The 14959-nt window shown below is 50.6% G+C and overlaps 3 protein-coding genes across 3 annotated transcripts; 2 read left to right on the top strand and 1 right to left on the bottom strand.

Moving 5' to 3' along the window:
• Positions 1-877: 877 nt before the first annotated feature.
• Positions 878-4284, top strand: MRS44_018479 (uncharacterized protein; the record flags this gene model as incomplete). Its single annotated transcript, XM_065615960.1, has 3 exons — positions 878-2894; positions 3375-3423; positions 3510-4284. The coding sequence occupies 3 exons, from the start codon at positions 878-880 to the stop codon at positions 4282-4284; spliced, it is 2841 nt and encodes a 946-aa protein (XP_065472032.1).
• A 625-nt stretch (positions 4285-4909) lies between these two features.
• Positions 4910-7452, bottom strand: MRS44_018478 (uncharacterized protein; the record flags this gene model as incomplete). Its single annotated transcript, XM_065615959.1, has 6 exons — positions 4910-5625; positions 5694-5803; positions 5855-6412; positions 6490-6765; positions 6837-7225; positions 7300-7452. The coding sequence occupies 6 exons, from the start codon at positions 7450-7452 to the stop codon at positions 4910-4912; spliced, it is 2202 nt and encodes a 733-aa protein (XP_065472031.1).
• Positions 7453-10235: 2783 nt separating this feature from the next.
• MRS44_018477 (uncharacterized protein) lies at positions 10236-14838 on the top strand (the record flags this gene model as incomplete). The annotated part of the gene is made up of 4 exons (XM_065615958.1): positions 10236-11030; positions 11084-13154; positions 13202-14155; positions 14216-14838. 4 exons carry the CDS (start codon positions 10236-10238, stop codon positions 14836-14838), a joined length of 4443 nt encoding a protein of 1480 aa, XP_065472030.1.
• Positions 14839-14959: the final 121 nt, after the last annotated feature.

The following is a 14959-nucleotide window of genomic DNA, read 5'->3' as shown; positions in this document are numbered from 1 at the left end:
GGTAATAACATCCAAATTAAGGCGGTTTCTGGCTTTTAGCTTTGAGTCAAAACAAGATGCGTGCAGGCTGGGTTTAATTTGAATATCTCCCTGTAGAGTCATCATCCAGTAATTTTTCTTTCATCTTAAAGGTCTAGCCGATCGAGCTGCTGCGTATTTGCGGCGACGGGAATCTGTATCAGCTATGGAAAGTTGGGGCTGGGGAAGGTGCAGGCCAAACGTGCACGGACCCGAAAAAAGAGTGGCAATTAGTGCGGATGGGAGATTTTAGAAAGTCGCCTTGTGTCGCATACCACCACTAGGTTCGTGCGACTGGATATGAAACGCGGTCCGTACTTTGGGGTTGTGTATCCGGTTTCACATCCAACTTGTCGCATCAAGGATTCCAATCCTAACGACATGAGCTTAAGTAGCTCTGCCCGAACACATGGCTGTTCAATTTCTTTTGTTCTTTAGATAATTCTCATCAATTGACTGGTGCCGTCAATGATCCCTGTGGAGCCAGTTGTCTGACACCTTGTCATTAATGAGAAGTTCGATTTCGTGCAAGCCACAAGGCGAAGTAGCAACTACCGAAATCATATTCTCTTAAAAGGTATATAGAGGCGAATGGGCTGAACGGCTGGCATTCAAGCCACCGTGGGGCTGACTGGCTGGCTTCTTGACTAGGCTGATCTGCCTTTTGGTTAGGCTGAACAGTAGGCATTCGGCTGGGGTTCGAGCTACTTAGGCCAGACAAATGCCATCGCTAGACTTCTACCCAGCTCACTAGCCCTTTCATTTTCATTCGGGCACCGACATTTACTTCCAATCTTACAGCCCAGGGAGATACTGGGGCTTGATACTTGAGTCCTCCTCGTAACAAAGCAAGGCAGCCATGACCGACTGGGTTAGCGGGGATGACTACGTGCAGAGCCGCGAAGAAGGCTGGCGCGCGCACTCCAGTTATCCGGATGGACCATACGTCTACACTCCACTGTGTAAAGCTCCCGAACAGACAGGGATTCGACTGCTCGAAATTCTACCCAGTGACTGCGGTTTTCATATCATCTCCTGCAAGATCCACCATGTCACCCTTGGCAGCCCGACGACGAGACCATATGAGGCCCTGTCTTATTGCTGGGGCGGCTCTTCTCTCAATCGCTGGATTTGCATAAAGAATGGATCACACAGTGGATGCGACCAGTATCTCTGCGTCACTGACAACCTGTACTTTGCACTCTGGCGCCTACGGCATCCATACAAGTCTCGCTGGATGTGGGTAGATGCAATCTGCATCAACCAGCGGGACAACGTCGAAAAAGCCTATCAAGTTCTCCTGATGCGAGACATTTACGCAAACTCCAAGCGTGCTATCATTTGGCTTGGTGAGAAAGATGAGGACCACAGCTGCGAAAGAGGCCTGGAGTTGGCCCTTCGGGTCAATGAAGTTGCTGATTGGGACAGACAGCACGGGATGCACCGAGATCTGTTCCAACAGCCTCCTCAAGCCCCAGCGCTCCCACCCCCTACTTCTAGACTCTGGTGGGACCTATTTGCCATCCTAGACAGAAGTTGGTTCAGTCGAGCCTGGATTGTGCAGGAATTGGCTGTGTCGCCTGATCCGCTCGTCGTTTGCGGTCACCACCGACTTTCGTGGACGCAGTTCTGCGGCGCTATTACTTACATAGGCTGTATTGCCAGTGTGAGATTAGCAGCTTTTTCTAGCGCCATGTCGCGTCTGCAGCTGTTCACCAACCTCGATCAAATACGTAAGCAGTATCAACAAGGCACACTCTCTGAGGCCAGCGGTGAGCATCAAAATCAAGGTCCGGGATTCGAAGATCAACATCAAAGCAGCGGTTTTGAATCTGTCCGTGGACAAGACGGTTCCAGGCCTGGTAATGGCTTGACTGTCATCGAGGCACTGCTGTATAGTCAAATGGCGGAAGCTAGTGAGCCGCAAGATCACCTATTCGCATTTTACGGACTGTTCTCTAGGCGCCATGGAGGACTCCAAACGGCTCATCGGGACTATGGTCTACCAGATCCCAATTATGAGGCTGTCTGTGGCGAAATTTATCGGCAGGCAGCGGTCGGGCTGATGCGGCATATGGGAAATCTGGATCTACTGAGCGTCACCAACAGAACCATCGACGACCGAGGGCAGATTCAAGACGATAGAATGGCAGGCCTACCCACCTGGGCTCCCAATTGGGCGGCTGGCGCATTAACGGAGTGTTTTCTTTGGCGACATTTTCTGACGGAATTCCGACCAGACCAGAGATCTACGCACCGTGCTTCAGGGGACTCATTCTATACACCCAAGTTCGACGCGGCGGAGCGGAAACTCCTTCTACAAGGCTACATATTGGGTACCATCTGCAATGTCAGCGAGGTTGTTCGTCCCGCTCCCAAGCAGGAACTATCCTCATCTTCGCGAGCCAACTTTGCTCGAGGCTACCTTGCGTACCAAAGAGCTTGTCGCTCCTGTGAAGACGTGGCAGGCATGTGGGAGTCTGGCGACTACGGTGCTACAGGCGAGTCCAGAATACGAGCTTATTGCCAGACCCTTCACGGGGGAGCGGATGGCTTTCTTGGCGATGGAATCCAGGTCGAGCAGGTCGAGTTTCTCTTCAGGATTTGGTATCTCTCCCAGATGCTCCCAGCTCGGATTCTCCAGTTCCTGAGGCTCGATACCCTCTGGTTTTTTCTGCCTTGGATGCGAGTGGTTGCTGCTTTGAGTAGTCTCAGAGTCAAACTGTTCGGTTGGTCCGGTGGGCTTGACATGGGCTTCGGCATTCTGGCATCCCGTATGGCTCACCGGCGGATAGTCAGAACTGACGATTGGGAGGAGGGAGGCTATATCGGGCTTGGGCCGCCGTTGGCGAGGTTGGGTGATTCAATTCTAATCTGTAAGGGTGGTAAGCTGCCGTTAGTTGTGCGTCCAAACGGCAACGGAGAATGGGAGTTTGTTGGGGAGTGCTACGTCCATGGAGTGGCGGATGGCAGAAAATGGGAAAGGCTCGAGCAGGAGAGGAGATTATATAGAAGAGGATTAGCGGACTTTTGGGTTATTTAACTATACTGAGAGATTTATTATATTTTATTCACATTCTCCATAAGCAGGCATCCTAAAAGTCTTAACCTTTAAGACTAAATTAAAGATAAAATATAATAAAGGAACTATGTAATTTCTTAAGTTTAATTACAATTTTCTTCCCTAGAGTGCTTAATAACTATTTAAAATAAGATACTTGATAAGCATGCGGATCACTTATGTCACGGCCTATCTCTTTGCTTGCACGAAGACTACCATCCGTGGTTTCACTGTCACACGCGACGGAGCGCCAACCCGACCACACTTCCATGCGCGGATTAAGAACAACATCAAGTCGTAGAAGAGGGCGGCCGACAAGATTGGTCATCATTTACTACACTTAAGTAAGTGTTGAGATCCGTTGTTTTGACGGATCAATGACTATTCCGATCCATTGGTGGCGAGGATGTGGATGTCTTCTTGTCAATAGTTTCCGGTGGTTAACACCAATCTTTCTTCTTCTTCAATCAACACAACATGCTCATTTCAACACTAATACCCCCCGTCACGTTACCGAATACATCGGCCTTGATCTCGAAATGGCCATCGAAACCGACTACCACGAGGTCATTCAGCTTATCGATATTTTCCTGAAAGAGGTCTTCAAGGCCGTCTACTCCTCTCGAGAACTCGAGGTTATCCGCAAGCGATGGCCTAGCGGCGAGCTCAAGTGGCTTGACGAGACACCCATTATTCCCTTCAGCCAAGGTATTCAAATGCTCCGAGACAATGGCTGCGACGCTGAAGAAGATTTATCTAACCCCGACGAAATCCTTCTTGGCCAGCTTGTCCGCGAAAAGTACGGCACCGATTACTACGTCCTCGACAAGTTCCCCGCCGGCACCCGTCCCTTCTATACTGCTAAGGACCCTGACGACCCTAAGTATACTCGATCTTTCGACATCTTCATCCGAGGGCAGGAGATCTGCTCCGGTAGTCAGCGTATCCACAATATCGAAGAACTCCGCGCCAATATGGCTGCCGCGGGTATGTTGGAGGACGGCATGGATGACTACCTAACGGCCTTTAAGCTCGGCGACCCTCCCCACGCCGGTGCTGGTCTTGGCCTTGAACGTATCGTCGCTTGGATGCTTGAGCTTGGCGATGTTCGCTACGCCTCCCTCTTCCACCGTGACCCCAAGTCTCTCCCCGCCAAGGCTCCCAGCCTTGTGTTGGATTGTGACCCTGTATTACGAAACCTCTGATAGATCGATATCCTGACCTTAGTCAGAACGGGTGTGAGATTGACCCAAAAACCCCTCTCGAGAAATGAGGGGGGCCGGGAGGATCCTGCAGAATACAATCATCATCTTTGGTCTCCACAGTTGACCCTCTCTTGAAGTCCTGATGATCCTAGCCGTATTGGATCCATCACCTTGTTGAAATGAGAAGATGCTGATTGCTTGATTCTATCTCAAAGTGCAGTAGGGGAACCACTATTTATGTACAGGCACGATTTCTTGTAGAATGTTCCTCCTTCTTCCACACCTTGCCACCGACTTGGTCGCCTCACACTTGTGATCTCCAACAAGCCTACCCCACCCCGAAGCCGACATGTCGCATATCACCACTAGGTTCGTGCGACTGGATATGAAACGCGGCCCGTACTTTGGGGTCGTGTATCCGGTTTCACATCTAGCTTGTCGCATCAAGGATTCCAATCCTAACGACATGAGCTTAAATAGCTGTGCCTGAACACATGGCTGTTCGATTTCTTGTTCTTTAGATAATTCTCATCAATCGACTAGTGCCACCAATGATCCCCTGCGGAACCAATTGTCTGAAAGAGACAAATAAATTACTTTTAACAAGATACAACGATAGAGCTCCTCACTTCGCCTCGCTCGCGTGTAGCGCCCGTTTGAGCCTGCTCTCCAGCGGCTGATACGGCTCATTCGCCTCCTCTCGTGCCATATCGTTGATCCAGCGCTCATTTGGCTGAATTCTTCTTCCTTTGGACAATTCAGACGCCAGATACAGCCACGAGAGCAAGTTACCCACTGTGCTTACTTCGTCGCTGACGTTCGTGGACGCATATTCCCTCATACGATCGTAGAGCTTTTGGTCAGTCCAAAGTTGGAACAGATGCTCAGCTACAGCATCTGTATCGCTCACGTCTACGAGGAACCCGTTCTTGCCGTGCTGGACCTGCAATGGGATTCCACCGGCCAGCGTTGCAATCACGGGTTTGCCCTTATGCAGAGCCTCCGACACCTTGACCTCAAAACCCTCGCGGGTTGAGAGCTGCAGGGCAATTCTCGCCTTAGACAGTAGCGCGTTGAGCATCTGATCGCTCGGACCGATACGCGCGATGCAGATGAGGTGCTTGAGGTGATTGAGATGCTGGTCGACATACTCTAGGGCGGCGTCGTAGACAATGGTGCCGTCTGGATCATCAACTGACCCATGTCCGCAGATGAGCAGTTTGGGAGGTCTCCAGTCGGGAAGGGAATGACAGAGGAGCTTGTGGAACTTTTCGTATGCGACGAGCACGTCACATATTCCTTTGGAAGGGTCAAACCGCGCAATGTGGGCAATGTATTCCTCTAGGGTTGAGTGAAAGGTCAGAGCGACTCATAAGAGACATCAAGGTTAGAATCTTAGAGGACCTTACCTTCTGGGAACTGAATTGTGGGCATGTACTGCTCTCGACATTGGGAATTGAAGATTCGTCCATAGTAGGAGATGTCCCAGTCACTCATAGGTTTGGTCAATCCGTCTAACCTAATAATTGGTGAGCTAGCAATCATGAAAGTGCCCAGGGGTGCATCTCACCAGTCAGTTGACGCAGGCATGTATCCAACCGTCGAAGTGGGAACGTTCTTTGGCACAAACGCACGCACGGGGTGGCTGATGAAGACATCCGCTTGCTTGATGGACTCCCACAAAAGTTCCCAAGCCTCTGCCTGTGGAGTACCCGGCGTGGCGACGAGATCGCTTCTAATCTGGATATGACTTCGGTAAATGACCGGTCTGTCCGGCGTGCGCTTTTTTATCAGAGGGATCAAGAATGGCAACTGCGGGTCATCTATGATGATTACGTTGGCGCCGCCCTCGATAGGATGAACCAAGGGACCATTTCTCTGGAACCAGGGAAGTACTGGCAACTGAGGAAGTAACGGGGCATGCTTCTCAAACCACTCAGGCAACCACTCAGGAGCTGGTGGTCCGGCTCTCTTGAGCCAGAAGCGGTCTGCATTCTCATGGACCCAATCGCGGACAATATCCCTTTCTTCTGGTGTGAAACGCGTGCCCGGGGGGGCTACACCTTGAAGTATATTGTGGTTGTTCTTGGTGATGCGGAAGACGCCCGGCCTGGGTTTCGGGACATACCTGCACAGTAATGAGATCAACAGTGCATGGCATAATATAAGCTCGCTGCAAACGGGCGAACCTGGGGGCGAACGTACCATTCCAAATCCACTCCGAGTACCTTTGCAAGCCGGACAAGGGCATGGCGCATCAGGGCAACACCGCCACCCTGCGGGGTTGCGCTGAAGAACGCTATCTTCACTCGCCGTTTTTTGAGGTCACTGGCAAACTTATTGACTGCGGACCAGGTTGCCGGCCCCACCGTCTTCTCGTAGTCCAAGGGTCTCGTCAACTTGACATGGAACGCAGCGTCAACTTCAACAACGCCCCGGCTGCCAATCTCTAGGACCGGGGCTTGGCTGGGACCAAAGAACCTACAGCCAGTGAGAAGAGAGCAGTTACTAAATTTAAGAAGCCGAGGGATGCTACTACTTGCCTGATACACTTCCTTGCCATCGACTCAGCCTGTTCGTCCAGCGATTTGAATGGCAATTGCTCATCGTATGAACCCCAACTAACCTTCTCCTCCACCTTCCGGAGTACGATGGGTATGATGTCCAGCTCAAGCCAAAGGCGAGCACACAAATTAGGACACCGTTCAGCCAAGTCAGTCGACATGGCCAAGCCGATGAACTTCTCGGCATGGTCTTGTTGATATTCTCTCGCTGTCACGATGATATGATCTGTGATCACGGCCCAATCTGGATGCAGGTTACCGGAGGAGATATCATGCTGTGCGTAGTCTAGCATGTATGAGCTGTCACGAACAGCGACAGCGAGTGTGACTCTCCTATTGGCGAAGTGGTAATTAACAGCAATGCCGGCGTATATGGCCTGTCAGAGTAAGTCAGAGTGATGCTCGCCCTTAATTTGTTGTTTTCAACAGTGCCAATGGGACAGCGTCATACGTGGTATGGTGGCCCATCCCAGGTGTACTCTCCGAGGTCGCTCTTCAGTTGGCGCATCTGGTGTGCAGACGGCCGCCGCTGGAAGCTTTCGCAAGTGACAGGAGGAGCTGCGACCGCTGTCTGGTTATTCACGCTCTGATCACTGGGGTCCATGCTTAAATAATATAGCGGGCTATAAATCTTAAGTGCACAACAAAGGTCGTTTCCAGGTAGTATACTCATAGAGGGTTGGACTTCGTCAAGATATATAGTAAAATATCCCGGCAATTTCTCTTCGCATTATTGACTTTCTGATTTCACCATATGATTGGTTCAAACTCTTTCGTGGCAAAATCGATGATAACTCTGACGTAAGTCTAAAATAGTAAACTGACGCCTCTGTAGTAGCATATGATCGGAGCCAAGGTCTCCCAGAAGTTGAAGCTTTAATGACGAACGTCCTCAACAGTCAAAAAGCTTGTTGTGCGCGGGGATTGGGGCGCGAGGGAACCCCCTTGTGTTCGGCAGTGAACATGTGAATGCCAGCAATTTTTGGTTGTTACAAATAGCAACCTCGCATAATTTTGCAGCCGTACACTGTCTGCCTTCCTCGAGGCCTTCTCTTATTGCCGCTGACCTCTCATTTGAACAAACCTTTCGTACCCTGCTCGTACCCTCGTGATGACCGGGGTCATGTGGGGCGAGGTACGCCTTGGAGGTTCTTATGCACTAAGGAGATGGGCGCAAAGACCATCGAACCTTCAACTTCAACATCACGCCATTCACGTGTCGAACCCCCCCGGTCGTGACCGTAGCGGAGTGTCAGACAACTGGCTCCACAGGGATCATTGATGGCACCAGTCAATTGATGAGAATTATCTAAAGAACAAAAGAAATTGAACAGCCATGTGTTCGGGCAGAGCTACTGAAGCTCATGTCGTTAGGATTGGAATCCTTGATGCAACAAGTTGGATGTGAAACCGGATACACGACCCCAAAGTATGAGCCGAGTTTCATATCCAGTCGCACGAACCTAATGGTGATATGCGACACAGAGGCTTCGGGCAGCTCATGGGACAGATCCTTGCAGCCGGTTGGATACGTAACTTCGCGTCATTTTGAAGAGCTTGAATGGCAAGAATAATATTTGCCTCATTATTTGATGGTGGCATGTTTTATGGTTAGGGAAACTTTAATCAAATGAAGAGAGGTGAGGTTGAGGGATTTTTGATCGCTTCGCTTGTGCAGTCGGCTCGCTCATCATATACGTTAGAATTTATTCAAGGTTGAAGACGAAGTGTCATTTGGATGTGTTGGCTTTGAGGGGCGGGGTTCGGAAACTCCTCGGAACTTTTGTATGGACAACGGTCTCGAATGCCTCGAATAATCTTCTATCACCTCCACTTCCAATTGACTGTACCCGCTCCCTCCAAAATGGCACATAGCGGTTCTGCGCATCAGATCATATCTGTTCTCGTCCTTTCTAGGGGAACTTGCCTGTGCTGTAATTGTCCTCGGCCTCCTCAGCTGCCTCATTTATTCTCGCCACCATCGCCGGGGCGAGCGCCGATGGACGGATCATCTACACCATGGTCGTCGCAGGCATCGCATTGTGTACTCCATCTTTCTTTTCCCGCCCTTCGATACTCTTTTCTTTTCTTGAGCTTCCCGTTTGACCACTTCAGTCAGTCAGTATTTATTACGCCCGGGAGAACGGATCTCATAGGGCCGATGACTACGCTAAGCTGTCTTCGCTTCCCCGCTCTTCATCCGGACCACCCAAGAGAGCCCCACCCTTCTTGCCAGCTCGTCTCTTTTCCAGCCCCGCTTGCTTGACTCTGCTTGACAGGCCTGCTTGAAGGCCGATTTCTCCAAGTGTTCAGCATCGTTTGACCACTTGTTTGTAATGTGGCTTGTGGCATTTTGCCTGCTCGAGACCGCTTGCCCCTCCTTCCCTTTATCATCATACTCCTTGTGGGGAGACCACTAGCGGACCGCCTCTGCCCGCTGGTATTATGACTATTGGGGGGGGCTAGTACTGGGGCTAGTACTTGGGCCGTTTCTGGCGTGTCGTAGCCTTTTCGTTCATTGCCTGCTTGCCCACCTTCTGGGCGGCATTCTTAGTCCTCGCCCCGCGTCTAGCTACTTGCCGCCGTGTCCACTCTCATCAAACCTTTTTCTCTCCCGTTCCCATCTCCAAGAATCCCCGATAGCGGAAAAGTCCTGAACATCTTCCGTTCAGACCCTTATCGCGAACACGAAAGCGACACCCTTTGGCCCATCGCCAGCATAAGCTTTTTTGGTGCTGACCGGCTGCATGCGTGGATTCATCACGATCATCTCATTTAATATTTTGAGAGTCCTCCCTTTGACTTTGAGTACCTTCGTCGCGGGCCACGAGACAGCGGCCACAGAATCCACACGCCACTTACCCGTACAAGCATCATAGATAACCCCGCCGGGCACCTTTCGCTATGAAAGACAGATGTCAACTTCGCTGCCTAGCTATTCAACCTGTACGTGACAAGCTTCTCGTGTCGTCGCTTCGCAGCGAATTAGAGACAATGCCAGACATGCCTAGTACCGAGGCGTCCAAAGAGGCTCTTTGCGAATGGCTAACATGAGTGCACGGTGACAATTGTTCCACACATTGGGCTTGTTAATTTGACGCCCCGGCCATGATTTCGTTATTGTTGCTGGAGGAGATGCGGAGACACGGATATCCCTAGTGGAAGCTCGCCGAAAGCCAAATATGCATGGTTTTGTTTACCTACACGAAACTTTCTGCTAGCCTTATCACGTCTGAATTGAGGGGAGCCCAATGTTACTGATATTTATCCTGTGTCCCCCGATTCGATGGCTATCCAATTCTCATAATTAAGCATCCTTTTTTTTATTAGGATGTTTCTTGATGCAATAGCATTTCAGATCGTCAATTGCCTTCAATTCGCTTTAAGATGGCTTCATCTCAGGCGAACGATGATGAGATCAGCCTAGCGACCTCACAAGTCAATGTTAGGCACTCTGAAGAGATTCTGAACGAGTCCGACGATGCATCATCTCATAATTCTGAAGGGTCCACTACTTACGAGGATGGAGGAAGCAATTCCCGAAGCCCCGGTTCTAAGGCACCCATCTCGAAGGCACGCCCAGGATTTCACCGGACAGAAACCAGGCCCGTGATTGAGGACAACGACAGAAACGAGATTTTTCGGATTGCTACGGCGCTTTCCCGTCGCCATTCCGTCGCCACCGCCGGTGAAGGCCCGTCTCGCGTCCACACGCTCATTACTTATGATGAAGACTCCCCGGCTTTGGACCCGCAAAGCGATGAATTCAGCTTGGAGAAGTGGCTCCAGAATTTCGTCAAGACCCTTCGCGAGCAGAACATCACGGCGGAACAGACTGGCGTGGCGTTCAAGGATCTCAATGTCACAGGTACGGGAGCTGCTGTCCAGGTCCAAGAGACGGTTGCATCGGTGCTGCTCGCTCCTCTACGACTCGGCGAATTTTTCAGCTTCGGAAAGAAGGAACACAAACAGATTCTCAGAAACTTTGATGGACTGATTAAAAGTGGCGAGCTTCTGATTATTCTGGGTAGACCGGGATCCGGATGCAGCACTCTTCTCAAGTCGCTTTGCGGAGAGCTCCATGGCTTGAGCGTGGATGAAAAATCCACGATTCATTACGATGGAATTCCCCAGAAACTTATGAAGAAGGAGTTCAAGGGCGAAGCCATCTACAATCAGGAGGTAAGAGAAGTCGGCTGTCAACACTGTGAAATGATGCTAACTTGGACGTACAGGTTGACCGACACTTCCCTCACCTCACGGTTGGGCAGACCTTGGAGTTTGCCGCCTCTGTTCGAACGCCATCTCACCGAATCAATAACATGAGCCGCAGGGATTTTGTACAATATGTCGCCAAGGTTGTCATGGCTGCGTTTGGTCTCAGCCATACCTACAACACCAAAGTGGGCAATGACTTCATCCGCGGCATCTCCGGCGGAGAGAGAAAGCGAGTATCTCTCGCTGAGATGGTCCTCTCCGCTTCCCCTTTCTCTGCTTGGGATAATAGCACTCGTGGTCTCGACTCAGCTACTGCCCTCAAGTTCGTCTCTGCATTGAGAATGGCTGCCGACATGGGTGGGCGTGCTAATGCTGTGGCAATCTACCAAGCCAGCCAAGCTATATATGATCTCTTCGATAAGACTATCGTGCTCTATGAGGGCCGGCAGATCTACTTTGGCCCAGCAGAGCAGGCCAAGGACTTTTTCCAGAGACAGGGTTGGGATTGTCCCCCGCGTCAAACCACTGGCGACTTTCTCACATCGGTCACCAACCCGATCGAGAGAAAGGCACTACCTGGAATGGAAAACAAGGTCCCGCGAACTCCAAATGAGTTTGAGCAATATTGGCGTGAGTCGCCTGAGTACCGCGTGTTGAAGCAGGATCTTGAGGCGTACGAGGCTGAGTACATGGTCGAGCGCCAGGGAGAGAGTATCGCCCAACTTCGAGGGGTCAAAAATTGGCAGCAGTCCAAACACGCTCGACCAAAATCCCCGTACACTCTAAGCGTCCTGATGCAGGTCCAGCTCTGCACCAAGCGGGCCTATCAACGCATCTGGAATGACCTCTCGGCAACTGGAACACAATGTTTCGTGCTGCTCTTCATGGCTCTCATCATTGGATCCATCTTCTATGGAACGCCCGATGCGACTGCTGGATTCTATGCCAAAGGCTCTGTTTTGTTTATGGCTGTTCTTCTCAATGCGTTAACGGCCATTTCGGAAATCAGCGGTCTTTATGCTCAGCGACCGGTCGTCGAGAAACATGCTTCATTTGCTTTTTACCATCCTGCTTCTGAGGCTGCCGCTGGCATCGTGGCCGATATACCGATCAAATTTGCTACTGCGTCTGTCTTCAACATTGTGCTCTACTTTATGGCTGGATTGCAACGAGAGCCAGGCAATTTCTTTCTGTACTTCCTGGTTACTTATATGTCCATGTTTATCATGAGCGCCATCTTCCGGACGATGGCAGCCATCACGAAGACGGTATCTCAGGCCATGACCTTGTCGGGGGTCATGGTTCTTGCCCTCGTTGTCTATGTCGGATTCACTATTTACCCTCCGGAAATGAAGGTTTGGTTCTCCTGGATTCGGTGGATCAACCCAATATATTATGCTTTCGAGATTCTTGTCGCCAATGAATTCCACGGCCGTCAATTTATCTGCTCTAGTATCATCCCGCCTTATACGCCTCTTATCGGAAACTCGTGGATTTGCGCTGTTACTGGCGCTGTCGCTGGTCAGGATTATGTGAGCGGAGATGCCTTCATTGCCGAACAATATGAGTACTACTACTCCAACGTCTGGAGGAACTTTGGTATTCTTTGGGCTTTTCTTGTCGGTTTCATGGCCATCTACTTTGTCGCCATCGAGCTCAATTCCTCAACAAGCAGCACTGCCGAGGCTCTTGTCTTCCGAAGGGGTGGAGTGCCGGCTCATTTGCGCATCGGTCAAAAGCAATCTCCCAAGGATGAAGAGACGCCAGTGGATTCAACCAGCAAGGGGAGCGCCACTGGTGAAGGCGTCAAGGCAATCGAACCTCAGAAGGATATTTTTACCTGGCGCAATGTTGTATATGACATTGAGATCAAGAAAGAGCAAAGACAGCTTCTCGATCACGTCTCTGGTTGGGTCAAGCCAGGCACGTTAACTGCGCTGATGGGTGTCAGTGGTGCTGGAAAGACAACATTGTTGGATGTGCTCGCGCAACGTGTGAGCATGGGTGTCGTCACTGGCGATATGCTTGTGAATGGCAAGCCTTTTGATGCTAGCTTTCAGCGCAAGACGGGCTACGTGCAACAGCAAGGTACGTAAGATGAGCTGGGGTTATGACATTTTCTGACACCTTTTCAGACTTGCACCTCGAAACTGCCACTGTCCGCGAGAGTCTACAATTTAGCGCAATGCTAAGGCAACCGAAGTCCGTCAGCAAGAAAGAAAAGTACGGGTTCGTCGAAGAGGTAATCAAAATGCTCAACATGGAGGAGTACGCAGACGCCGTCGTCGGTGTTCCAGGCGAGGGTCTCAATGTCGAGCAGCGAAAACTCCTGACCATTGGAGTTGAACTGGCCGCAAAGCCAAAGCTGCTTCTTTTCCTCGATGAACCCACCAGTGGTCTTGATTCACAGAGTTCTTGGGCCATCTGCTCGTTCCTGCGAAAGCTGGCCAACTCTGGACAGGCTGTGTTGTGTACCGTCCATCAGCCAAGTGCGATTCTCTTTCAGGAATTCGATCGTCTACTCTTCCTGGCCAAAGGTGGCAAGACTGTATACTTTGGAAATATCGGAGTCAACTCGCACACCATGTTAGACTATTTCGAGTCGAAGGGAGCCCGAAAGTGCGGCGAGGAAGAAAACCCGGCCGAGTATCTTCTGGAAATTGGCAATAGCGGATCCAACGGCGAGGGCAAAGACTGGCACACCGTCTGGAAGGAAAGTGAAGAACGGGCGGCCGTCGAAATCGAGATTGATAGAATCCATGCCGAGAAACAGACTGAAAAGGTGGCAGGAGAAGACGACCCTACCTCCCAGGCCGAGTTCGCGATGCCGTTTGGGTATCAACTTCAAGAAGTTACTTATCGAGTTTTCCAGCAGTATTGGAGGATTCCCAGTTACATCTTTGCCAAATTCCTTCTAGGTATCGCGGCTGGTTTGTTCATTGGATTCTCGTTCTTTGACGCCAATGACACACAGGCCGGAGTGCAGGAGGTCATCTTCGCTGTCTTTGACGCCAATGACACACAGGCCGGAGTCAGGAGGTCTTCGCTGTATTCCTTCTACGACAATCTTCTCAACTCTCGTACAGCAGGTAAGTGTTAACAAACAAAACTGGTGGTGCTCAACAAACGATCGCTGTACGAAGTCCGAGAACGCCCAAGCAAGGCGTACTCGTGGAAGGCATTCATCATTGCCAATATCATCGTGGAAATTCCCTATCAGATCATTACCGGGGTTCTCATTTACGCCTGCTTCTACTACCCAGTTATGGGCATCCAAAGCTCTGCCCGGCAGGGACTGATCCTTCTCTTTGTCATCCAGCTTTTTATCTACGCCAGTTCCTTTGCACATATGACTATTGCCGTTATGCCGGATGCGCAGACGGCAGCCAGTATCGTTATACTGCTTTCTCTGATGAGCACTATTTTCAGTGGTGTACTCCAGACTCCAACTGCTCTTCCGGGATTCTGGATTTTTATGTACCGCGTTTCACCCTTCACGTACTGGATCGGTGGCATCGTATCGACGGCGCTTCATGGTCGACAGATCACCTGTTCGGAGACAGAGACGTCAGAATTTAACCCACCCAGCGGTTCAAATTGCGGTGAATATCTTGAACCATTCCTCCAAGAAGCCCCGGAACGCTGCAGAACCCTAACGCGAGGGAACAATGCAAGTATTGCTCAGTTAGCACCGCCGACCAATACCTTGCAGCCTCCCAGATCTACTGGAGTGAGCGATGGCGCAACTACGGGATCTTCTGGGCTTATATAGGGTTCAACATCATCATGGCGATTGTCTTGTACTACATATTCCGGGTGAGGAAGTTGGGAAGACATTAAGGTGAGGGGTGTGGATAGGTAATAAAAGGTAATAAATCTCCAAAGACCGTATT

The sequence above is a fragment of the Fusarium solani genome (genome assembly GCF_023522795.1).
Source record: "Fusarium solani strain SB1 chromosome Unknown bctg00000016, whole genome shotgun sequence".
NCBI lineage: Eukaryota > Fungi > Ascomycota > Sordariomycetes > Hypocreales > Nectriaceae > Fusarium > Fusarium solani.
Note: the sequence above shows the minus strand (reverse complement) of the source record. Positions and strands in the feature narration are given on the sequence as shown.